Raw genomic sequence first — 21,736 nt, 5'->3', positions numbered from 1 at the left:
GACAATCATACCGCAGTTAACGAATCAGCACGTGAAGAAAACACTAGCAGCCTCGAAGGAGGCTGGAAAACAGGGTCACAATGCTGACTTAGTACTGCTGTTGTCGTGTCATTAATATTTCCTGTTAATGTACAACTGAACACTGAATAAAAGGGTCGAAACTGCATAAACCTGGAAAAAATACAAGCGATAATATTTTAAAATGGCACCTGTTTTATGTATGTGAATAAATCAAGGTACGCTTTATTAACAAAATATATTTTGCCTTCATTTGTGTTGCTACATTGCTGGCTTACAGTGGGATTTGGAGAAATTCAAAATAATTCTCGTAGCAACCAAGTGAGAGGATAATGGCAGATCTTCAGGATTAGAGATTAAATAGCATGCGCTATCAGTGCATGCTCAATAGAAGGTAAAGCGGTGGGCTCTGCACTAGTGTTGACCTTTCCTGCTGTTCGCGAATGTCTGTTGAGTCGAGCCGAGGCACAGTAGCCCCTCGAGCAACAGTACCCTCATTCCCCCTTGAAAACACAGGCCCTGCTTCATTTTTTTGAAGAACGGCTGTCTGCTAGCCCCTTCCCTTGCACATTTTACACACCACGCCGAGGGAACGAAAAATGCATTTGCAGCACTTTGTAGTGGCATATTATTTCCGAATAATGCAAACAGCATATTATGGAAAACTTTAATCTATTTTTGGACCTGTCAAAAAGTGATGTAATCTGCAGAATCATTACACTGGCAGAAATAGTTGCTGAAGATGGCTGATCACTGCCTTTCATTGTGCATGCTCAGTTTTTTTCAAGGCTCTATGCATATGATGTTCGGATTATATTTGCTTTAGTGCTTTCTCATTAACCGCCATATGGTTGGGAACTTCTCATTTACACCAATGTCGTCACTGAAATGTGTAGATTATGTGTTATCATGGCAGATGTTCCAATGAAGAGCTCATTAAAGCTTTATATGAAATTATACATTTTAAAATGTACAATCATATTAAAATAGTGTGGGTTGTATTATTTTATATATTTCTGTCACCAGTGGTGCATTTTTATAGTTTCCTGTTCTGTTGTGTTTGACATATATCAGTTCAGCAGTTGTCACATACTGCATTTTTAAATATTTTTTTTCTTAACACAGACAGTCCATGTGCTTAAATAAATAGGCCATTAATAGTATACCGTTGTGTTGAATGGTAGATGTCATGGTATCTGGGATGTATTATTAAAAAGGCAGAGTGTAATGAGCCATTTACTACTTTTTTAGCAATCGCATTCCCATATAGAAGATTTCTTCCTTGGCATGAGGAAAATCAAAATGACTATTGATGGCTTTGTATAGAAGTGTGCTTTTAAAATGCATATTATTTAGATCTACTTATTAGGGTGATATGGCCCTAGATATTATGATAAATTCCATGGCAGAAAACCCCCAGTAAGACTCTCAGGGTTTTTCCTGGCTCAAAGTGAGGCAAAGGTATTAATCGTGATCGCATGGTCACATGATCAAATTTTCCACATCTTGTTAGTACTGTATTGCGAATTATATGTTTTAGACAATTTTAGAAAGTTTTTTGAGTGTCAATGTTTTATTGCTTTGGGAAAGTTCCCGGTTGGACATTTTTGGCTTTCGGCTGAACATCTGTGTTTGACTCTTTTGGACGTCAACAGCAGGTGAATTATACTTTAACAGCCAGTAATGATCAGATGATGACTGTTCTGTCATTTCATCTACTCCTCCACAGGAACTCTCTTTCTGGTGTTTCTACGGGCCGTATGTGCAAGATTGAAAATAATAAACAGATAGGATGTAATTTAGGAAACTTTTTTAGAAAATATTGGATGTGCATGAGTGCAAAAGAAAACAAGATTTACCTATCCGAATGCAGCGGGCTCAGAGTGACATCTGAAAATGCACACTGTGCTGCATTCAGCTGCTGTGGCTTGGCGTTCTTCCTCAGTAGAGCCTTTCCTGGTGCACTGTGCTGATTACGACACAGCGCCACATCGGAGTAATGCTGCCATTGCAGTTACAAGTGATAGAAATCCACCGAGCGCAACACTTGTATTTATAATTTATTTTATTTTTTTTCCATGCCGGCACTGGCCAGAATTTTGTAGAGGCGGCACAAAAAGTGATCGATGTGGCCGCCTGTGCAGGGAAACCCTGACTTGAGAGAACTTGCGGTATAATTCATGGCTATGAAGTAGTTCCAGGGTGGCCTTATCACCATTCCAAATTAATACGCAAACAATTCAACATTCTGAGCATTCTATTTACAACTGACTATAATGGGAAAAGGTATATGCCAGTGGCCATGTTATAAGAGGAACTGGCTCTGTCTCCCAACTCTATGTAAAGTTTATTCCTCGCATAGGAAATGAATGAAATCACTGTCACATGACTGTGTTTTTATGTAATGCCCTAATTGTCATGGTTCAGAAGCTTGACTAACAAGCTTGAGTTTACATTTACCATGTGCCTTAAACATGTGTAATAGACATTTCCGGTTCTTTTTTTTTTCTTTTCTTTTTTACAGTAGTTCTTTTTTTTTATTATTATTGTTTGACACATTGTATGCAGCGATGCAGATATATTTCTTTTTTCATTTCTCCAGCATTCAGTTTGTTGTTATTATTCTCAGGATTTCAAGCTCAATGGTAACTGGGGAGAGTTTTGGTAGTCTGGTCAGGTTCCTTGGAGGCTACATGCCTAAGCAAATATAAACCCAATCAGCCTCTTTGGCACCATAATTAAAAAACCACATTTAAAAAAAAAAATTAAAAAAAACTAAATGTTTGACCTTTAAATAAGTCCTACACAATAAGCCACCCTTATAATGTTTGGCCATTAGCCCGGTGACATTGTTTATCAGAGCTTAGCATAGCATGTCAATATGTATGATTTATGAAGCCATTGTGTCATGCTTAGAAAGGCATTATATTTGCTTTATAAAGCCTTTATGAGAAACACTCATTTAAAGTGTGATCTTTTTTGTCACCTTGTCTGCGTTAAAATCCATGAAGTGTCCTCCTGCTTTAAGAATTGAAACCGGCTCATTGCTGGTTGTTATTGCTGTTGTTATTATTTTCTGTTGTGTTTCTGTTGTGTTTTTATATTTCATACTTTTGAAAAGAGCTTTTATTGTCAATAAATGAATGCAGTGTTGCTTAGATATTGATGCATCCGCTATTTGGTCCCATGAAGGGCAGCATTAATTAGCATGTGTTTGTTTTAAACTTTGAAGAATTTTATATACCAAAACAAATCAATCAATGGATGTCAGATGCTGTGTCTAGTGAAACAATGCAATTAATTTGAAAGATAAATGCAGTTTAAAAATCCCAGAAAGTTCAATTTTGTTATTGAAAGGAAAAGCATCATGTGCTCTTATCATGGGCTGTATCCAGTTAATTTAATCCCCATGCTTGTCTGGAAGGCTTTACTTTCATCCCTTACACATTTTAGCCAGGCGCATTGAGTTCTGTATGTGGTCTGTTTGTATCCTGGAACTAAAAAGGTTTAGTTTCCTGCATCAAATTTCACATCGTTCATGCTTGACACATTTTGTCACTCAACAAATTTTCTCCTGTTTTGTTTGTCCTAGGTAACAGAAGAATATTGATACCTGAAATTGGGTGCTTTCATTCGGAGCGTTCAGAAATGAAGTATTCAATATAAACAGTCTTCTAAAAAAATATATATCAGTGCTTTAGCTGCGATTTGGTTTGTGCTATTCTAAATTGCTATTGAAGAAAACTATCAATATCAACAAATCCTACAGCGTAGTCTGTCCCGTGAATTCAAAATTAGTGTTGCAGACTGAGGCATCATAACTACAAGGCCTCTTGTATGCAGTCAGTACTGAAAGATATGGGTTGGCGACATGCCTGAGGCTCAATGGACTCGATGAACTTTTTTCTTTGGATTAAGGAAAACGTGAGAATCTCTGTTAAAGAATGATGTTATAATTGTATAATCATGCCAACTCATGTTTCATGTACTCATTATTTTATTCAATATATTTTATGTGTTTAATTTAGTTAGAAGTTCGAAGAGACAATGTACACAAGTAAATATGAAAGCAGCTGCATCAGTGTGCCAGCATTGGCAGCTTGTTTTCAACTGTAGTCCCTTGGCAGGTGAACAGAAACTTGCGTACAGTGTTAATGCTATTCTGAACAGCTTTACTTTCACGCCTTGCACATTTCTCTCTCATGTGCATTGAATCCTGTGTGTTATCTGTTTGTGTCCTGGAGCTAAAATGGCACGTTTTCTGTTTCAAATTTCACATTGCGCACGTTTGACACATTAACACTGAAGTTGCATGCAGGGGATTTGAATTCTAGCAGCATGTCGATGGATCCACAAGGATGAAGCTGAATTCAACTGAAAACAAAACTTTTACTTCAAGTCCAGTAGGTGTTTGTATTATACTGAGTGCTTGGCAATGGTGAAATAAATGAAATATATACTCAAAACTCCTCAAAACTGTCCATGATGATTCTACATTTTGACCACCTTCAATTTTAAGTCAGCAAGTATGGTAAAGAGAAGTGTTTGATGAGCTCAAAAAGGAAAGATGTTGCCATTCCTGGAGTGTCAAGGTTGACATACATTTTAACAGTTAACTAGTTAATAGTTGAACAAATATTATGATTGTTCTTATTTTGCTTTTGAAAAAACTAAATCTGTTTTCTAAAACAACAGTTTTTTATTTTATTTTATTTATGAAAACAATAGATATGTCAATCCACAAGAACATTCCAGATGATACACAGGCATTCCATGGCCCATGGGGGCCTGTTTCAAAGTTCCATCACGAGGCCCTCTCCTCTCTGTTATCTGGTTTAGTAGGTGCACAAGGCTGCCCATTGTCTTGCAAACAATGGAATCTTAACTCTTATGTGCTGTGACTGTGGTGCTCCCGAGAGTGCTATCAGTGTGTACCATAGGGCAAGGGCTGAGTTTGTGAATGTATTTTTATTTTTTATTTTTTTGCTGTCTTGGTATAGGGTTTGGGGTTTTGTCAGACTGGGTACTTTATATATTTAGTCAAAATTGGCAAATCACAAAGTCCTGTTCGCATGCTTTCTAAATACATCAAAGCATCTCAAAATATCGATTGGCATACTTAAATGGGAGAAATGACAAAAGAGGTACTGGACTGGACTTTGATGTAATAAGGCCATGACCGATCTGTGATAATGCATCCATCGATTGATGGGGGGGAGGACGCACACCCCCATCAATCGATCATAATTATAGTTTTCTTGTGCCAAACATTTCAATTGCAAATCCAATTATCTTTCAATATTCATTTAATTAGTGTAGTATCTTAAGAGTTAATGGATAATTTGATAAGTATTGTGTGTATTTAGCACATGAGGAATGATAGTAAATGGTGAATTCTGACTTTGCTAATAAGCACATTTCTTCCAAACGGTGTTATAGTCAATATGAGTCTGAAACATTTATCAAAAAAGGACCATTCACATGTGTCGAAGTTTCATTCCTCTGTTACTTCCTGTTTCAGTGCTTTCAAGTGGACGGTGGATGGATTTATTATGTCACTATCTGTGTCCAGCCAGACCCATTGTTTCCCTGCTTGAGTCACACCTAAGGAAATGAATAGAGCTGCGCTTATTTCCATTCATAAATAGCTTATAAGCTCACCATTGTGAGATTGTGTTTGGCGTGGGCCCCGGGCTGGCTGCCAAACTGTTGAGGAACTGCCAATTGAAAATATTGGGTCACAGTTTTCCATAGTTAAACATATAAGGCATAACGTGCTAATGGAGTAATTGTATTTTTGAACAATCACTGGTATGTTAATATATTTGGTGTCTGCTGGCACAGTAGAAATACTGCTCTAAAATGGATATTTCAATGGGAAAATTCTGGATAAGGCCAAATTCTGTGGCAGTAGATGATACATTTTTGACTAAATTATGGAAACCCTGTCATCATGTTAAGTGTCCATGTGCTGTCATCCAAAATGGCTATATGACATACTTGCATGCATTCATCGCTCATGTTGTTTATATACAATTTGCACATTACTCAAGCATTCCTGAATAATGTATTCACAACTGTAAGCATTGCAGAATCTCATGAATATTCAATATTCTGTCATATAGCACTTCAGCTATACAGTTTAAAGGACTAAGTTTAAATATATTTTACCCATCTGTACATACAGTAGCTCCTTTTTCTGGTCTGGGCATTTTGTTTCTTTCATATATGATCTGGAAACGGTTGTATTTTTATATTGTATAAACTCCAGTTAGTTTATAACCTAATTATTATGTTTGACTGATTTATTTTACCAGTGCTAGCACATCATTGTGTAAAATATAATGGCTCTGTGATCTTCAGTGACCAGCAACAGTGTTCGTATTGAGACGTTCTGCGCTGCTTAACAGGTTATGTTTTATTTTTAATGTGAGCATCGTCAGCAGAGAAGTTCAGCATTTTCCATTTGTTGCTATCAGTCACTGAGGCTATTTGCCAGCAGCGAGAGCAAGTACAAGTAAACAATGAAAGGCAGACAAGCAAGGAGAATTCAGCATGGCTTGCGAGGCTAATGAAAGACGGGGACACTTACTTTATTTCCATTAAGATCACAATCTGTTTGACTTACTGAAATAAAAAAGCCATTTCATAGAACAGCCAGAGTGAGAGAGATTAAAGCAAAGTAAGAAGTAGGCCAACATTTTAATGTTTTTTTCTGTGTACAAAAGCAGGCTTAAAGCTTAAATATCCAAAAATGTTTAAGTGTTACCAGTATACAGTTAGGTCCAGTATATCATGTCCACTTGTCTTTTTTGGGATATAAAATTGTTCCTTGTTAAAAGCTCTGATTGTGCATAAATATTACAGAAAGTAATGTCTCCATTTTCAGCATGTAATATAGCTTGTTACTTGTGTTTATTTTATTCAACTTTTTTTATCAGGGATCAAGGTTGTCAATAAGACTGGATTTGAATATGTCAGTAAAAATTAAAGATAGCAGACATATCTGCTATGTTAAGGTTTTTACCCATGTCAAAAATACGTGAGTGTTTCTATACAACTCTTTTGAATTGGAGGACCTTCACATTTATCATTTCATACATACAACCCACCAGTTGGTAAGAGTGTTAAACTTAGCTATGAACGCAGCATTCTTTCAAAGGTAGCCTCACTACAACAAGTCATTGGGCTCCACTTAGAAATGTTCCTCCTTGTTTACATTCCAGATGTGTAATTATGCTGTGCTGCCCCCACTGTTTTGACTTAAAGGGGTCTGTGGGTAGATTACTGGGGCTGTATGTAGGTCAGGTAGTGCTCCCTTGTCAAATAATTTCCTTCCGCTCAATTGTCCAAAACACATAAAAATAACGCAATATTACAACTCTTTCAAACGTAATGCTACAAGTAAAATGTTCAGCACAAACCCCATATTATTTTCTTCACCTTCTCCCTGGTCATACCCAGAGCTTGGTAAATCTATCTCACAGTTGCAACAATTGAGTTGGATCCTTTGGGACCCCCTGGCTACCAGTCCCACTGCAAAGCTTAAAATGAAGGTTCCATTATTGCTTTGGTATTTCACATTCTTTGAATGAAAATCAGCCAAAAGGTAGTAAAGTAATTTGAATTACATTTTAAAAGTGGTCTGCCTGGCATCTATCCATCTTGCCTGTACAATATTGTTACTGTAAAGCCTGCTGTTGAGCTGTGCTCCATCGGAAGAGAATACCATTTTCTTGCTTTGAAAGGGTACACATTGTCCTAGTAAGTAGAATTCAAAATCTAGACTTCAAAATCTAAAATCCAATTTTGTGTCACTGTCTAGTGCTTAACTTGTTTGTGGAGAAAGGTTCGCATTCTTGCCTGGAGCACTAGGGGACCAGTTGTCCGATTTTTTATTATTATTTTTTTTTTCAGAAACAGGTAGTGAGCCCACTAAACTTTACAATGCCCATATATAGTAAAAAGTAAAAATGTGGAATATGATTGTTTTAATAGGTGAACAGTCATATGCATGCAGTCTCTCAAATGTTCTTGAATCCTATGCAGTGAAATGTATACCTATAAACATGCACCTTTGTTTTGTGGCAGTACAGTTATCCCCAAACTAGCTGATCAGGAATAAGTCTGTACTACTTTCATCCACATAAATCCCTCTTCAGTTCCCAAGAAAACCGATTAGGAGTTGGCTTTCTCTCCCTTTCCTTTATAATTTACATTCTTTTCGTTTCTGTTGAACAGCAAATAACAAAATGAGTTATGTGGATCGGAGGAGGTTTTTCAAAACTCAACTTTCATGAAATAAAACAAACCCTGTAGCACTAGGCAATCATTCAGGCAAGTAATAGACTTAGACGATGATTAACCATGGCTAGTTCTGCTAGTCACCCAACTGCAGGTGACCTAGAATATGTGTATTTTTATTTTAAAATAGTACGCCTTAAAAATAGCTGGGCTTCCCCAACTTTTTTTATCACTTATCCTCTGTAGGTCTGTCACCCATCCGAGGGTACAGCTAAAATAAAGCAGCTGACACGAGGGCAGGATCTGAAATCAGCGTGGCTATGCCGTTTCCTACCTTTTTTAATGGAGCAGAGAGGGTTTCACCTCTCCCTTATTGGACGAGAGATAATGCACGACAGCAGCTCGCAATGACCAGTTAACCGCCAGCCTCCTAGACACTGATCAACAGCTGATCCACATAGCCCTATAATCAAGTGCTGAGTCGACGGAATCTTGAACTACGAGAGGGAGTTACGAGGTCAAGTTTACAAAATCAAGGAGAAATAATCTAACTGTGTGAAAACAAAAACTGTGCAAAAGGAAGCACCATAGGATTGGTGACTGCTACATTCCAGCAAGCACCATAAGGTTGATGTCTGCTACAGTTTGGCACCTCCAACTCAATATATCCCATCAGACTTAAAACTAGGACATTTAAGAAGAAGTTCAACAATGAATCCGAGAAGAACGATGCTTTCCCAACAATATTAGGAAGGCTCAGCCCCTTTAATTATCTGTAGGAACACAATCCAAGAGCTTTGGTGGAATCCAGTTCTGTGCCTCCCACAGTGATCAAAACAAAGTGAATTCCTAACATAAACAACACTTATCTCCTACTCCTCAAATTCCTTCCTCCCTCATTGTCTAAGGGTGCAGCTTTTAAAAAGCCCCTGGGGTTGACAGTCATGATCTGATGACTGCAAGCTTTGCCTCAATGTTGAATTAGGGTTTAAGAGTCCTGGAAATTGTAGTTATCACTGTGTGGGGACATTTGAATACAGTGTCACAGAAAAGGAAATTCTGAGATATACACTAATCTTCTCATACAGCCTCAGAAGTTCTTCTTTGAATGTTAACATTTTTAAATATATAGTTTATTTTAATCTGAAGTAAAGATATTATTTTAAATATTGTGAAGTCGCCTACATCGAGGTTCACTGTAATTTCACTGTAATGCCACTGCCTGTTAAACCTTTCCTTTGCATGCTATTGGATGGAGGTGACTTCATTTATCTATCTTTATGCATACAATTCTCTTTGACATATGTTCTCTCTTCAACATATTTTTTTGAATATGTGATATGCCAGTGTCTCATAATCTCTGCCCCATGTTCTCTGTCCTAGTTGTTTGCACTGGGTTTTCTCACCAGGTAGTTGGCCATAAAAAGAATAGATCAATCAAACACATTTTTCAGCAAGCGTTTTCGCAGCATGCTTATTGAAAATTGTAAACGTTATTTAGCAGATTCGTTCATGTGCATTAATTTTTAAAATACACTGTAATGGGTAACATTAGTAAACTAAGTCATTATAGGACTTGTCAAATATTTAGTTGAATGTTATATATGACATTATCTGTCAGTTTACTGGCAAAACGATATTTTTAAACTTTATGTGGATTTCACACACAATAAGTGAATTATCAAGTTTTATGCTCTTTCAGGCTGTGCTATGATTACTTGCATAGCTCTCTCATACCCATAGGGGACACAATTAACACTTGCTCATGTGTTTTGCATCATTAAGGGGAACAATGTGCTGTGGACAAATTTATGCATAAGTTATGGAATCCTTTTCTTAGAGTCCATTCAAATGATTGAACTAGTTTTAACATTTTTTTTTCCTTTTAATTTTGTCACATGGACACTTTTTACTCTGTACTTGTCTTGTGTTTCTGCAATAAGACTGGAATAATTTGCCAGTTGATGCTTAATTACTCATTGCATAGTTACCATTTTCATGTATGCAAATGGATATTTGGAATTTGAGTGTGCTGTGGAATACATAATCTTTGTTTACATGTGTTTGTGTTATATAACTTCATACAATACAAGACGTTAAAAGTGAAAGAATTTTGATTCGCCCAGTAACACACTATTTAGATAAAAATGGAGCTTTGCAAACCATGTGCAAATTACAGTCCATAAGAAAGAAAATCTTTTTTGTCGAAAATTCTACTGTCTGACATATAACATCATCTTGAGGGTTTTCACTATTGGGATATACAAATGGTTTGATGCTATGAAAACCTTGAGAATCAAAAGGCATTATGTGGATGAAATATCTGAAACCATGCTATAAACATTATACATGTTCCTGTGTTAATAACGCACTATTCTCTTTTCAAAACATTAAGAAAAATAGTAGAGGTACTAAAGTGAAAAGAAGGACTGCATGGCAGTTTTGTTAAAACATTTATCTTTTGTTTCTGTTTGTTTGTTTGTTTGTTTGTGGGTATGAGTATTAGGGAAATATATCTGAAAAGACATAGTTTTAGAGAGGCTAATCTTTTTTTTCAATTCAATTATTTGTCTGGGGTGTCACTTTTTATGTTGCATAGCTTTAGAATCAGCAGCAACAGGGCACATAGAAAATATTCTGCATGTGGCATGTAATTGCTTCATTTCTTTGTTGCTTTGGAAAGTAAGGATTGAGTGTGACATACTCAACCTGTTTGAAATATGATTTGAGTAATACGAGTTTCAGATCAGGACAGATTGAAAAAGTTACAATATGCAATATAGCTGCCATATGACAAAGCCAGTGGCTTATATAATGGCCTTTTTATCCTTACAGCAAATGTATGCTATATTATTGGGGCCTGAGCTTTATCCAAATCTTTTTTTTTTATATTGGTTTTTCTGGCTGCACACCAGACATATGTGTTGGCATAATGGTTAAATGAAAAAGTTGAAGTCAGCTAGTTCCCCTGTGACTAGTTAGAGGATTAAAAGACAGATAATGATTATGTGGCCTGAATTACATCGATATTTGCACTGTACTTTGACCTAAAATGAATTTAAACATTTTTTTTTCTAGCAAGTGCAACAAAAACAAGATTAACTTCCCAAACACTTTAATTTTCAAACTGTATACAAAATAAGAGTTATATTAATTTGTTGTGACCTGCAAATTTCTAAAATCAGAGATTTCTAAAAATGTAACCCCTAATACACAGGTGGTTTGGATCACACATCTTACAGAAAAAGAGAAATTATTAAGTAAGCATTTAGTTATTTATTTATTTGAATTCATGTTATGAATTTTATAAACAATTACATATTCAGTCATCTTTGTTCAAGTACAGGGGCAACATAGCTCAGGAGGTAAGAGTGGTTGTCTGGCAGTCGGAGGGTTGCCGGTTCGATCCCCCGCCCTGGGTGTGTCGACGTGTCCCTGAGCAAGACACCTAACCCCTAATTGCTCCCAATGAGCTGATTGGTACCTTGCATGGCAGCCTTTCACCGTTGGTGTGTGAATGGGTGATGAGAGACATCAATTGTAAAGTGCTTTGGATAAAAAGCGCTATATAAATGCAGTCCATTTGCCATTTACAAGAATGAGGATTCTCTCATGTGGAGAGCATTTCTGAACTGTGGCTGAAAAAACGGCGATGTTTGGAAAATAGCATAACCCAAATCTCGCATTTCTCCCCACAGTTCCTCCTAAGATATACGACATTTCGTCTGACACCACTGTAAACGAAGGCAGCAATATCTCTCTGATCTGCATGGCCAGCGGGAAGCCAGACCCCACAATCTCCTGGAGGCATATAACCCCACTAGGTGAGTATGACGTTCACCTTAAGCCACCCAGACATGCCCTGTCACAGTTGTGATGAGCGTGATGTACACGCATCGTATTTTCTGTAGTGTGCACTTGTCTGCATTGCATGTGCTTATCATGCCATTGCACCTTTACAGTTTCAATTGAAATGACCTTGACCTCTCAAGGGTTTTATTAATATTAATGAAGGATAGCAAAACAGAAACTGCATTGCACTTGCACTGCATTGGATCTGAAAACAATCGAAATGGCTGAATGTCTTATTGTACATCCTCTGCTGTGGTGTTTTTAACTCATTGGACAAAATAATCAGAGGACTTAGGAGTATCCATACTTTTATGTCATCAACATAATATGATGAAGCAGTCTTCATTGTATCACATCAAAGCCATTGCATATACCATGTCAGAAAATCGTGTTTATGTTAATGTACAGGCTGTATGTGCTCTATTTATTCTATTCAGTAGGGCTATTGAACTGGAAATTGGAGCATATCTGCTTAATTGTAAGAAAGTCAATGCTACTAATTGGCAAGTCAGATGCTTTGTTCGAGTCCAGGCAACAGCTGTCTGAAAAAGTGTCATATATTCAGTTTTCTAACACATTCCAACACATTCGTCATCAAATTAGCTGTTACAGAGGTATTCTTCTAATTGTATTCAAAGCCTTACCTGAGACAAACTATAAAATATATAAAGGTTGTGTAAAAACCCAGTGTGTTGATTACATTTTTAGACCCATGGAGTTCTCTTTAAACCTATTATGTATGTAGAATTAAAGAAAATTTGAACTACACAGTATGTGCTTGTGCCTCGATACTGATGGGCATACTAAGAATGTCCCAGGGACACAGCAAGATTGCTGTTAAGTAAGGCCAAGTGATAGATTATGTTAATATTAAAAATGCTGCTGTGTGTTACACTGTGTAATGAGAATAATTGCATCTACCCTAATTTAAAATCTTTTTTAAAATATGAGCAAGGAACAAAACTGAGCAAAAGCAGTCAACAAGAACTGTGTGAGTTTAAAGATAATTTAAATGTGTGATCAGTTATAAACCAGAGAAGGAAAATCTGAGCATGTACACAGTTTTCCAAATACGACTGGATTATATGTCCTCAAATATTATTTCTGCTTTCAGAACTATAATTTCTACTCCACTACAATTCTTGAGACATTGAGGTTGTTTAATTGTTCATTAGTTTCTGAATGTGAAATAAACTCTGAAATCTGATTGTGTTCTTTTCTCAAATCAAATGCATCAAATGATTGTTAGGATTTATACTGATGTATTGGCCCTTTAAATTAGACTGGCAAATTCAAAACAAAACATACGTATACAAATTTCTTTGAACACAGCCGCATGAAAAACATTAAATTTTGTGCAGATACAGCTAGGTCATCTTTGGCTTTGAGTCTTTTGTGTTGTACATAAATCAGTAAAGTAACATTAAAACATTTGAATACAGAGACACATGCACTTGCTTGCCAATGGCAGCCAATGAGGACATAGTCCCAGCTGAGCAGAAAATGTTTTAAAAAGCTTTTTTCCTCTGTGGGTAGAAGCTTCCAGATATAAAATCTGCCTTTGAAATACCTGAATAAAATACCACATATTTGATTGTTACATTTTGTATATTAATGGAAGTGAGCTGGAACCTTTGGCTTTCTTTTCAAAGAAGCCTCATTGAGCTCATTCAGAGTGTAATTATATGTTCAGCTGGTAGAATTAAAGGGTATAGAGCACACATTTCAACAAGGTATTTTTAGGACTGTGAAGTCTATTGACATCTGCTGTAATTACAATACATTTTCAAAGTGGACCATTTGGTAAAGGTCTTTGCTGAATGTAGGTGTACAATTCAGGTGAAGTATTCAGTTTGATCAGTTTTGAAAGTCAAATAGAAAGATAAGTGAAGACAGGTGCTTTTTTTAAAGTCAGAATGGCAATGATGTTCTAGATGTTTTACTTCAATTCCTTGTGTAAAGGAGAAGAAATAAATCTCAAAATTTGAGTTTTCAAAAGGTAAAGAATGTCATTGGTATAACAGGATGATAGCTCTGTCATCTTATAATCCATGAAGGCCTTCCTTTTTCATATTTGATCTCACATTTAAATGTTATCCATTAACATATTGACAATATGTCACATGTCTACTTAGGATTGTATCAGTATGTTAAATAAGCAAAATTTTGTACAATAAAATTAGATCACAGTATGAGCACATTAATGTTACACATTATAGTGAATTGTAAAAATCAATGCACATGAACAAATCTGCTAAATAAGGTTTACAATTTTAAATAGTTACTCACATAGTCGATATAGAGCTTTGCTTTATCTGTAAAAGCACACTTCCAAAAATCTGTCTGCACACCCAGTCATTGATATCAAAATGACATTCATTTACTGCAAAACTTTGACAAATGTGTTTCACACATACTCACCAAGCATGACTATGGAGCAAAAAAAATAATAACTTGGTGAAAACCTGGCTCACACTCCACTCTAAAAGAGTCTTCAATAAGGCTCATCCTATCTCTGCATGGCAGCCCTGAAGGAATATTATTTTGTTCTTAACAGTATGGGAAATTGCTTACTGTGACTTCACTTAGCAGAAACTAAGGCTAACAGAATACTAAATGAACCTTGTTGTGATGTCCTTCTATATATATATATATATGTATGGAAAGACTTGTCTCTTCAAAGTGCAGAGCCCTGGCTTTTATTTAACTTGTTGTTGCAATAATAATAAGTAATAAGGTCAGGGTCATGGTGGGTGCTGGAGCCTATCCTAGCATGAATTAGGGGAGGAATACACCCGGGACAGGGTCACCAATCTATTGCAGGACACAGCATATTCACCATTGCAGAAGAAGAAGAAGAAGAAGAAGAAGAAGAAGAAGATTATGATTATTTGATAATTTGATTTGAGAGCATATCATTGGTCAATACTTGGACCATTTTTGCTTTAGCAGATAGAGTGAATGTAAATGTATGGCATTTAAATTAGGTATTGAGGAAGGAGACAGCAGGGGAAAGCATTAGCAGGGTTTAAATAAGTGGCTCTTTAGGAAGTAACAAACAATGGCAGTCCACACTGTTCTAATGTAGGTGGGCATTTCATTTCAACGCCGGCATTAAATTAAAATAATGAGCTGAAGAAATAGCACAAAAATCCATGAATGAGATGTTTTGACATTGCTGCATCTTCCCTCAATGTAAAACTTCCGTAGCTGTTTGAGCTGAAGCAGATTTTCAAATTAAATGTAAGTCAATACCATAAAATACACTGACACATCAACCTCTAAACTTTAATTGTGTACTTCTTTCCATTAAGTTGTTTTATGTTTTTAATATGACGTTTTCAGGAACTTTATTAAACTGGGCTCACAAAAGCAGAACTGACGCATTTTATATTAAAATATATAATCTTTCAATGAGAAATGAGATTTCCTCAGTATTGAACTGCCCCAGTAGTATTTACTGTAGGATAGTATAATGCCAGCACCCACTGTTCCCTGCTACTGTATGATATTCCAATGCAAACAGTAGCACACTGCAGTAGTGATATTCCATTGCATGTACAGCAGGCATGTGGACAGATAGACACCAACATAGGCTGGCACATATGCCCACTGCTCTACTACAGAAAAAGTGCCATTTTGGTTGCAGCAATTTTTTATTAGAATTTCTTTTACTCTTTTGTCTGGTGTGTGTTACCACAAAGGCATAAAGCTTTTTTTTTTTTTTAAGAGCAATGCAAACCAGACCGTATTGCCTTTTTATTTAAAATGAGGAGCTAAAGGGTTAATTACATTGCTGAAGTTGGAAGTTGGCAGAATCAAGTCATATAAAATGTATTCTTCCTGAAAATGGCCAGAACATTAACATTTTGTGTCATGATAGCCAGAGACCTGAGACTTTAAAAGGAGGAATCCAGTCAAAGTCCATCATTGATGCAGTACCTTTAATACGTATGAGATATTACCTTGACGGCTGAGGGTGCTGCTTCTAAAGCACCTTCCACAGCTTTGCCATCACCTGGCAGAACACTTCTTGATATAAAGAACATATTAATTGCACGTCAGTTATGGTAACTTTGGAAAATGCATTTACTTGGTAACTTATAAATGACTATGATTCAGTGTTTGCCAGTAGTCTGAGTAGTCCTGGAAAGGTCAATGCAAACAGTTTCTTTATTTTACATCAACATTAAGCATCTGTGCATGACTAGAATCTTTGCCAGAGGCTTGTTTACTTCATAAATTTAATGGCCTATTTCATCCCCTCCTTAGTGGGTGAAGAGTGTCAATTTCAGAGACATTCTGTGCTAATGCTGCTAGGGGGTGTAACAATGCACCTTTTCCAATGGATGCACCTACTAAGCTCTCCTTTAGTACCCCCCTTTGCCTTTTATTGTTATTGTTCCTGCTTCATTGTTACCTGTGCATTGTAAGAATCCATTTAAAAGATTATCATTGCAGGTATATAAGTATTAATCTAGTGTCACACCACAAAGCAGTGGTAACCAACCCTGTTCCTGAAGATCTACCGACCTGTAGGCTTTCACTGTAGCCTAACAAAGCTCACCTCATTCAACAGCAAGGGATCTTGTTCAGCTGCTAATTAGTTAAATCAGGTGTGGTGAATTAGGGTAGTAATGAAAACCTACAGGATGATAGCTCCCCAGGAACAGGGTTGGTTACCACTGACTTAATCAAATAATACAAGGACACACTGCAGCATACCTGGAAAAATGTGATTGATGCTGACAGATTGGGCATCTTGGTAGAGATTACACCACATCTGTGACAGCTTTAACATGAGGGGCACCACAGATACAGTTACATAGTTCATTTGCAATTTGTGTGAAATTCACTGGAATTCATAGTCACAAGCCTGTCATCATTTTAAAGAAATTAAAAACATTTTAAACACAACTGAAGCAATACACATTATCAAGATATGATGAACTATATTACTGGGAGAATGTATATTTTTGTACTTTTATTTAAAAAAAAACCCTCCCACCACCTTGCCATAATTCAGTGTCACTGCTGTTATATATCTGTACTGAAGATGCCATCAGAAAGCATAATGGTTTCTCAAAGTTAAATGCTGTTTTGGAAAGTTTGACACTTTTAAGAGATTGAGGAGGCAAGCTGGCATTTCCTCAGAGGGAAGCAAAAAAAAAAGAAATGAATAAATAAACGCAAAATGTTCAAATTGTGTCTCTTTACCTTCCTACTGGGCCTTCCTGTGCACCATATATCACATCAGGAACGTCATGTGCATACTGCTCTCATTATTTATGACAGCATTTTAGCTGACTCAAAAATATAGATGGGCATATTCTTTGTGTACCTGAACAGACGCTGTATTTGCTGTGGCATGGTACTTCTTTGGAGCTTTATATAAATACCTGCCACAAAGTGCAATATTGTTGAAGATTAATTTGGATCTGGAGACTGGGTGGTGTTGCATTCATTTCTCTGCATCTGAAGGCTGATGTGCAATACCGCTGTTTACTATGTGAGGCCTTTTTTATTTATTTCATTTTTGATATTTGGCATATTTGCGGTAAACATTAATGATAATGATCAATGGCATTAATGATTTTTAATAGCCAAATAAATGTTGCTCCACTGGCCACACTAATTTAGAAACCGATAGCTACAATAATGTTCCTTTCTAATGTTCTACTAATAATGTTTTGAAAAGAAAGTGATATTGAACAGATGCAAGTCGAAAATATCCTTCCACAGTGAGGCAACTTTGAAATGAAAAACTAAATAGACATTGCATGGGGTGAACTTTTGCTCCTGATTTTCCTGAATTATGGCTTTCAAAGCATTGTACTTATTTTGGTGTTCAGATTGTTTTTAAAAATATGTACCAACATAGACTATTGTCCTCATTTAAATAATGACAAGATTTGAGTAGATGATTGTTGAATCAATATGTATGACTCAGTATCTGTGAAATGCTTTTACAGTCACTGTTGCATGAGTTCCTTATAAAAAGTGTTTAAATTAAGCAACGAGTCATTCATTATTGGTGTTGTGTTGACAGGGTTAGAATATATTATATCCCATTGAGATGATTTTTTTTTTTTTATTGAAAATGAAGTTCTTTGAAATCAGTTTCTTGCTTATTAAGAATGGATGATTTTCTACTTTTATATGCTTTCCATTTCCTTTCTGAGTAAGATGAAAAGAAGACAGGCTTATGCATTGCTTATATTATTATTCACGTCATATTAATGTTAATTGTCAGTCCAGTGTCAAGCAACCCCACATTGTTAATGAAGCATATTAATTATTTGACAGGATCCTTTCTTTTTAATAGGACAAAAAAAAATATGTGGGATTGTGAAATGTAAATAATTTTGATGTTATATAAATAATTATTTCAAGTGGAATCAAGATTGTGTATTATCACCAATATTTGATCATTATAAATATTTGGTATGTGGTATATGATAATGGTATATGACATCAAGGTGCACCATTGGAGTTTGATGTAATGCAATAATTAAACATTCAAACCATTCTTTATATTAGTACTGAAACATAAGCAATTCTCTGCAGATATTTGTATGTTTATTCAGTTGTAAGCACTTGTCTGACATGGCTTATGTATTTACAAGTTCAAACAATACATTATACATTTACTATTGTAAACCATTAATCATCTCAAAACAAGAACACATTGTCCTGGCTTCTGCCAGATCTATGTATCCTTCTTTTTTTTAATAAGAACTGCTAAATAAGTATCCACTATCAATCAAGCTAAAGAAAAAAGAAAAAGGAAACAAATAAAAAACAGCTGTTCACTCAGCTCTCTGTAGAGCTGGCAGCTTTGGGCAGATCCAGAAAAGACGAACCAGGTGCGGTCTGGAACAGGGAGTTTTCGGAAGGCTTCTCGACGGAATTAATGAGTGCGCAGCCCAGGTCAGAAAAGGTCAGACCAAGGCTGAAGAAGGCATGGCACTCATTTAGGGAACCATTTAGAGGAGGGACAGACACATGTCCAACAGCACAGAAGTGCAGGTTTACTTTTTACTGGTAGATAGATACTGTCTGTAGTTTCGTAGCATGTCAAGATTAATTAGCGGAGTAGAGATGGGGAGGGAAGATGAGTCAAGCTGCACATTTTTTGGATGAATTCAAGCGGTCAGATGGAATTGGCAGGTAGGCCAGATGGTGGGGATTTGCTGTGGACTAGGAAGGACTGAGCCGTGTTCAGTGTGTGGTGACAAATTAGCACGTTCTTCTCATCTTGTGCATGAAGATGTGTCAGAATCACAGTGTTGTGAGATGATGTCTTGGGCTGTTGAATAGCTCAAGCATGTCTAAATAGGATGGTTCCATTTTATTTTTGAGTGATAATCTGTTGGACATTTATGTTCTTGAAGAGATCTGTGATCCGAAGGGAGAAAAGGTGTGAGTTTCATTTGCCCTCAAATATATCCTTCAAATGAAACATCCTACTCACTTGTCTGAAATATAATCAGCTTATTGAATTATATATTACTTATGTAACATTTTATATTACTATTTTAAACTCTGCCTTTTCAATATCTTATTCATTAAGAACATATCATTATGAGTTTATCTTGCAAAAAGGCCTTTGGAAGAAGGTGGCATTTCAAAATGTGTTTTAACATGATCGCTTTTCTTGACTTGCAACATTTATTTATTCATTTATTTTTTACATTAATTAAATCTGCAGTTGGGTACCTTCGGAAAAAAAAAGCTATTAAAGTCTATAAATATTCTGCCTTCCCTTGACTTTCCTCACAGGTAAGAAGATGAGATTTACTGATGAAAGAGAGCTGTGAAATCCACCGCAGTGATTTTTTATTTTTTTTTCTCCTTACTTGTAGCCAAGAAGTACGAAAGTGGAGAGTATTTAATGATCAATGGAATCAACAGGGATCAAGCTGGGGACTACGAATGCAGTGCTCAAAATGACATCTCCTACCCCGATACGAAGACGGTCAAAGTAACAGTCAACTGTAAGTACAATGCTCTTCCTTTTCTTTATGCTGACAGGGCTTCAGAACAGCAGAACCTCCAACAAGGACTTTGTCACTTCCATCTCATTAGTAACCTGGCTTAATCCACGAGCACCTTGCCCACAGGACAGAAGTTTTTTAATATAACTTCTTGATTGAAGTTTCTGAATATTTTACGGGAGAATTCCCTTTTTTGTCTGCGCAGAGATGATTAATTTTCGGTGAGGAAAAGTTTTCAGTGTTATACGGAGTCTTCCATTATGCAGGTAATGAGTCTTTCAAAACTGTGAAAAGGCAGTAATGAGCACTCAAAGCATTAATGAATTATACTGGCTTTGCTCACCATGGTCACAAGAAAAGCTACCTTTTTGGGAATGATGAGGATGAGTACTTGGCAGTTTTTTTTCTTCCCCACTTGCTACACAGCATGTGCAACGCATACCATTTATTTCATCTTTGACAAGTATATCATTTGTTTTTCTTTTTGATACCTTTAATATGCTAAACCCTATCTCTGCAAATGCCCATCATTCAGGTCTTTTAGCTTGTGAGCATTAGAACTGTAACATGTATACTGAGGCTGTTCACGGATACTTTTTTTACATTTATTTCACACACAAGTAGAATATGGAAAAAAACTGGTATCAATAGTTTTAAATGTGGGTGCATTAATTCATTGGTGTGTTTCCTTAATAATCAAACCAAAAATACCTAAAAAACCTAAAGCATATATATAGTTCATGTCGAAATCTATGATTTACATTACAGGTCATTTTATGTTCCTCATAGTGATGTTTTGTAATTAGTGGCTCCTAGTGCAAATGGAAAAAATCACATTTTTTCATAGACACTGGGAGGCAAACAATAATGCTCCTCACAGTTAATCACACTGGTCATTTGTGAAGTTGTGAATTTGTGAATTCTTTATTTGAATTATAAGCCATAAAGCCTCCATAATGTTCCTTTAATCATGATATAACATCTGCCATAATCAGCCATGACAGAGTACTACAGCTTATTACAATTATAGCACTGCCATAATTTATGCAATAAATTATACAAATTAACAGTTAGAAAATGATCACTGCATACATTAAGGCAGTGTTGTGACAATTTTCACAAGCTTTAATATACTGTCATGATTGGTTATAGCAGATTTTATTCAATGTGTTTGACAAAGTAATGTATGCCTTATATCGTATAGTTCAAGTGAAATGTTACTCTGAAATGCTTCCTTTTTTACGTATAAAAAGTGCAGATTGAAGAAGGGGATCATATGTTGCCATAGGTTATAAAGAATAGAAACAACATAACCTCTATAAGCTCTCTCAAAACTGTCCATGTTATGGTAAAATTGTGCTATTAGGTCAGACTTTCAGTGTGGAAATCTGTCTGAATTAAGTGGTGTTAATTTGTTTTCGCTATCCTGTCATATACATTATTGACGAGGTTCGAGTCAGCATCATCACTCTGATAATGCTCTGGCTCACCTAGGCTATTTCATGTTGACATGTACTTTCCGACATACAAATTCCGTCGACTATAATTAGTTCAAGCGGGATGGATGAGCGTGCTGTGTCTAAATGAAGTGTAAATCCTAGGGCAGCGATGAGCTTTGGCGAAAA

At 36.2% G+C, this 21,736-nt stretch overlaps 1 protein-coding gene across 3 annotated transcripts in view; it reads left to right on the top strand.

Moving 5' to 3' along the window:
• Positions 1–21,736, top strand: part of negr1 (neuronal growth regulator 1) — a 198,308-nt gene that overhangs the window by 94,757 nt on the left and 81,815 nt on the right. For all 3 annotated transcript variants that reach the window (XM_064333388.1, XM_064333389.1, XM_064333390.1), the window contains exons 3-4: positions 11,961–12,086; positions 19,980–20,111. In XM_064333388.1, the coding sequence (XP_064189458.1) occupies positions 11,961–12,086; positions 19,980–20,111 (258 nt within the window). The remainder of the gene's footprint in view (positions 1–11,960; positions 12,087–19,979; positions 20,112–21,736) is intronic.

Source organism: Anguilla rostrata, chromosome 4 (assembly GCF_018555375.3).
Source record: "Anguilla rostrata isolate EN2019 chromosome 4, ASM1855537v3, whole genome shotgun sequence".
Classification (NCBI taxonomy): domain Eukaryota; kingdom Metazoa; phylum Chordata; class Actinopteri; order Anguilliformes; family Anguillidae; genus Anguilla; species Anguilla rostrata.
The sequence above is the reverse complement of the archived record's forward strand: the minus strand, read 5'-3'. Positions and strand labels throughout refer to the sequence as shown.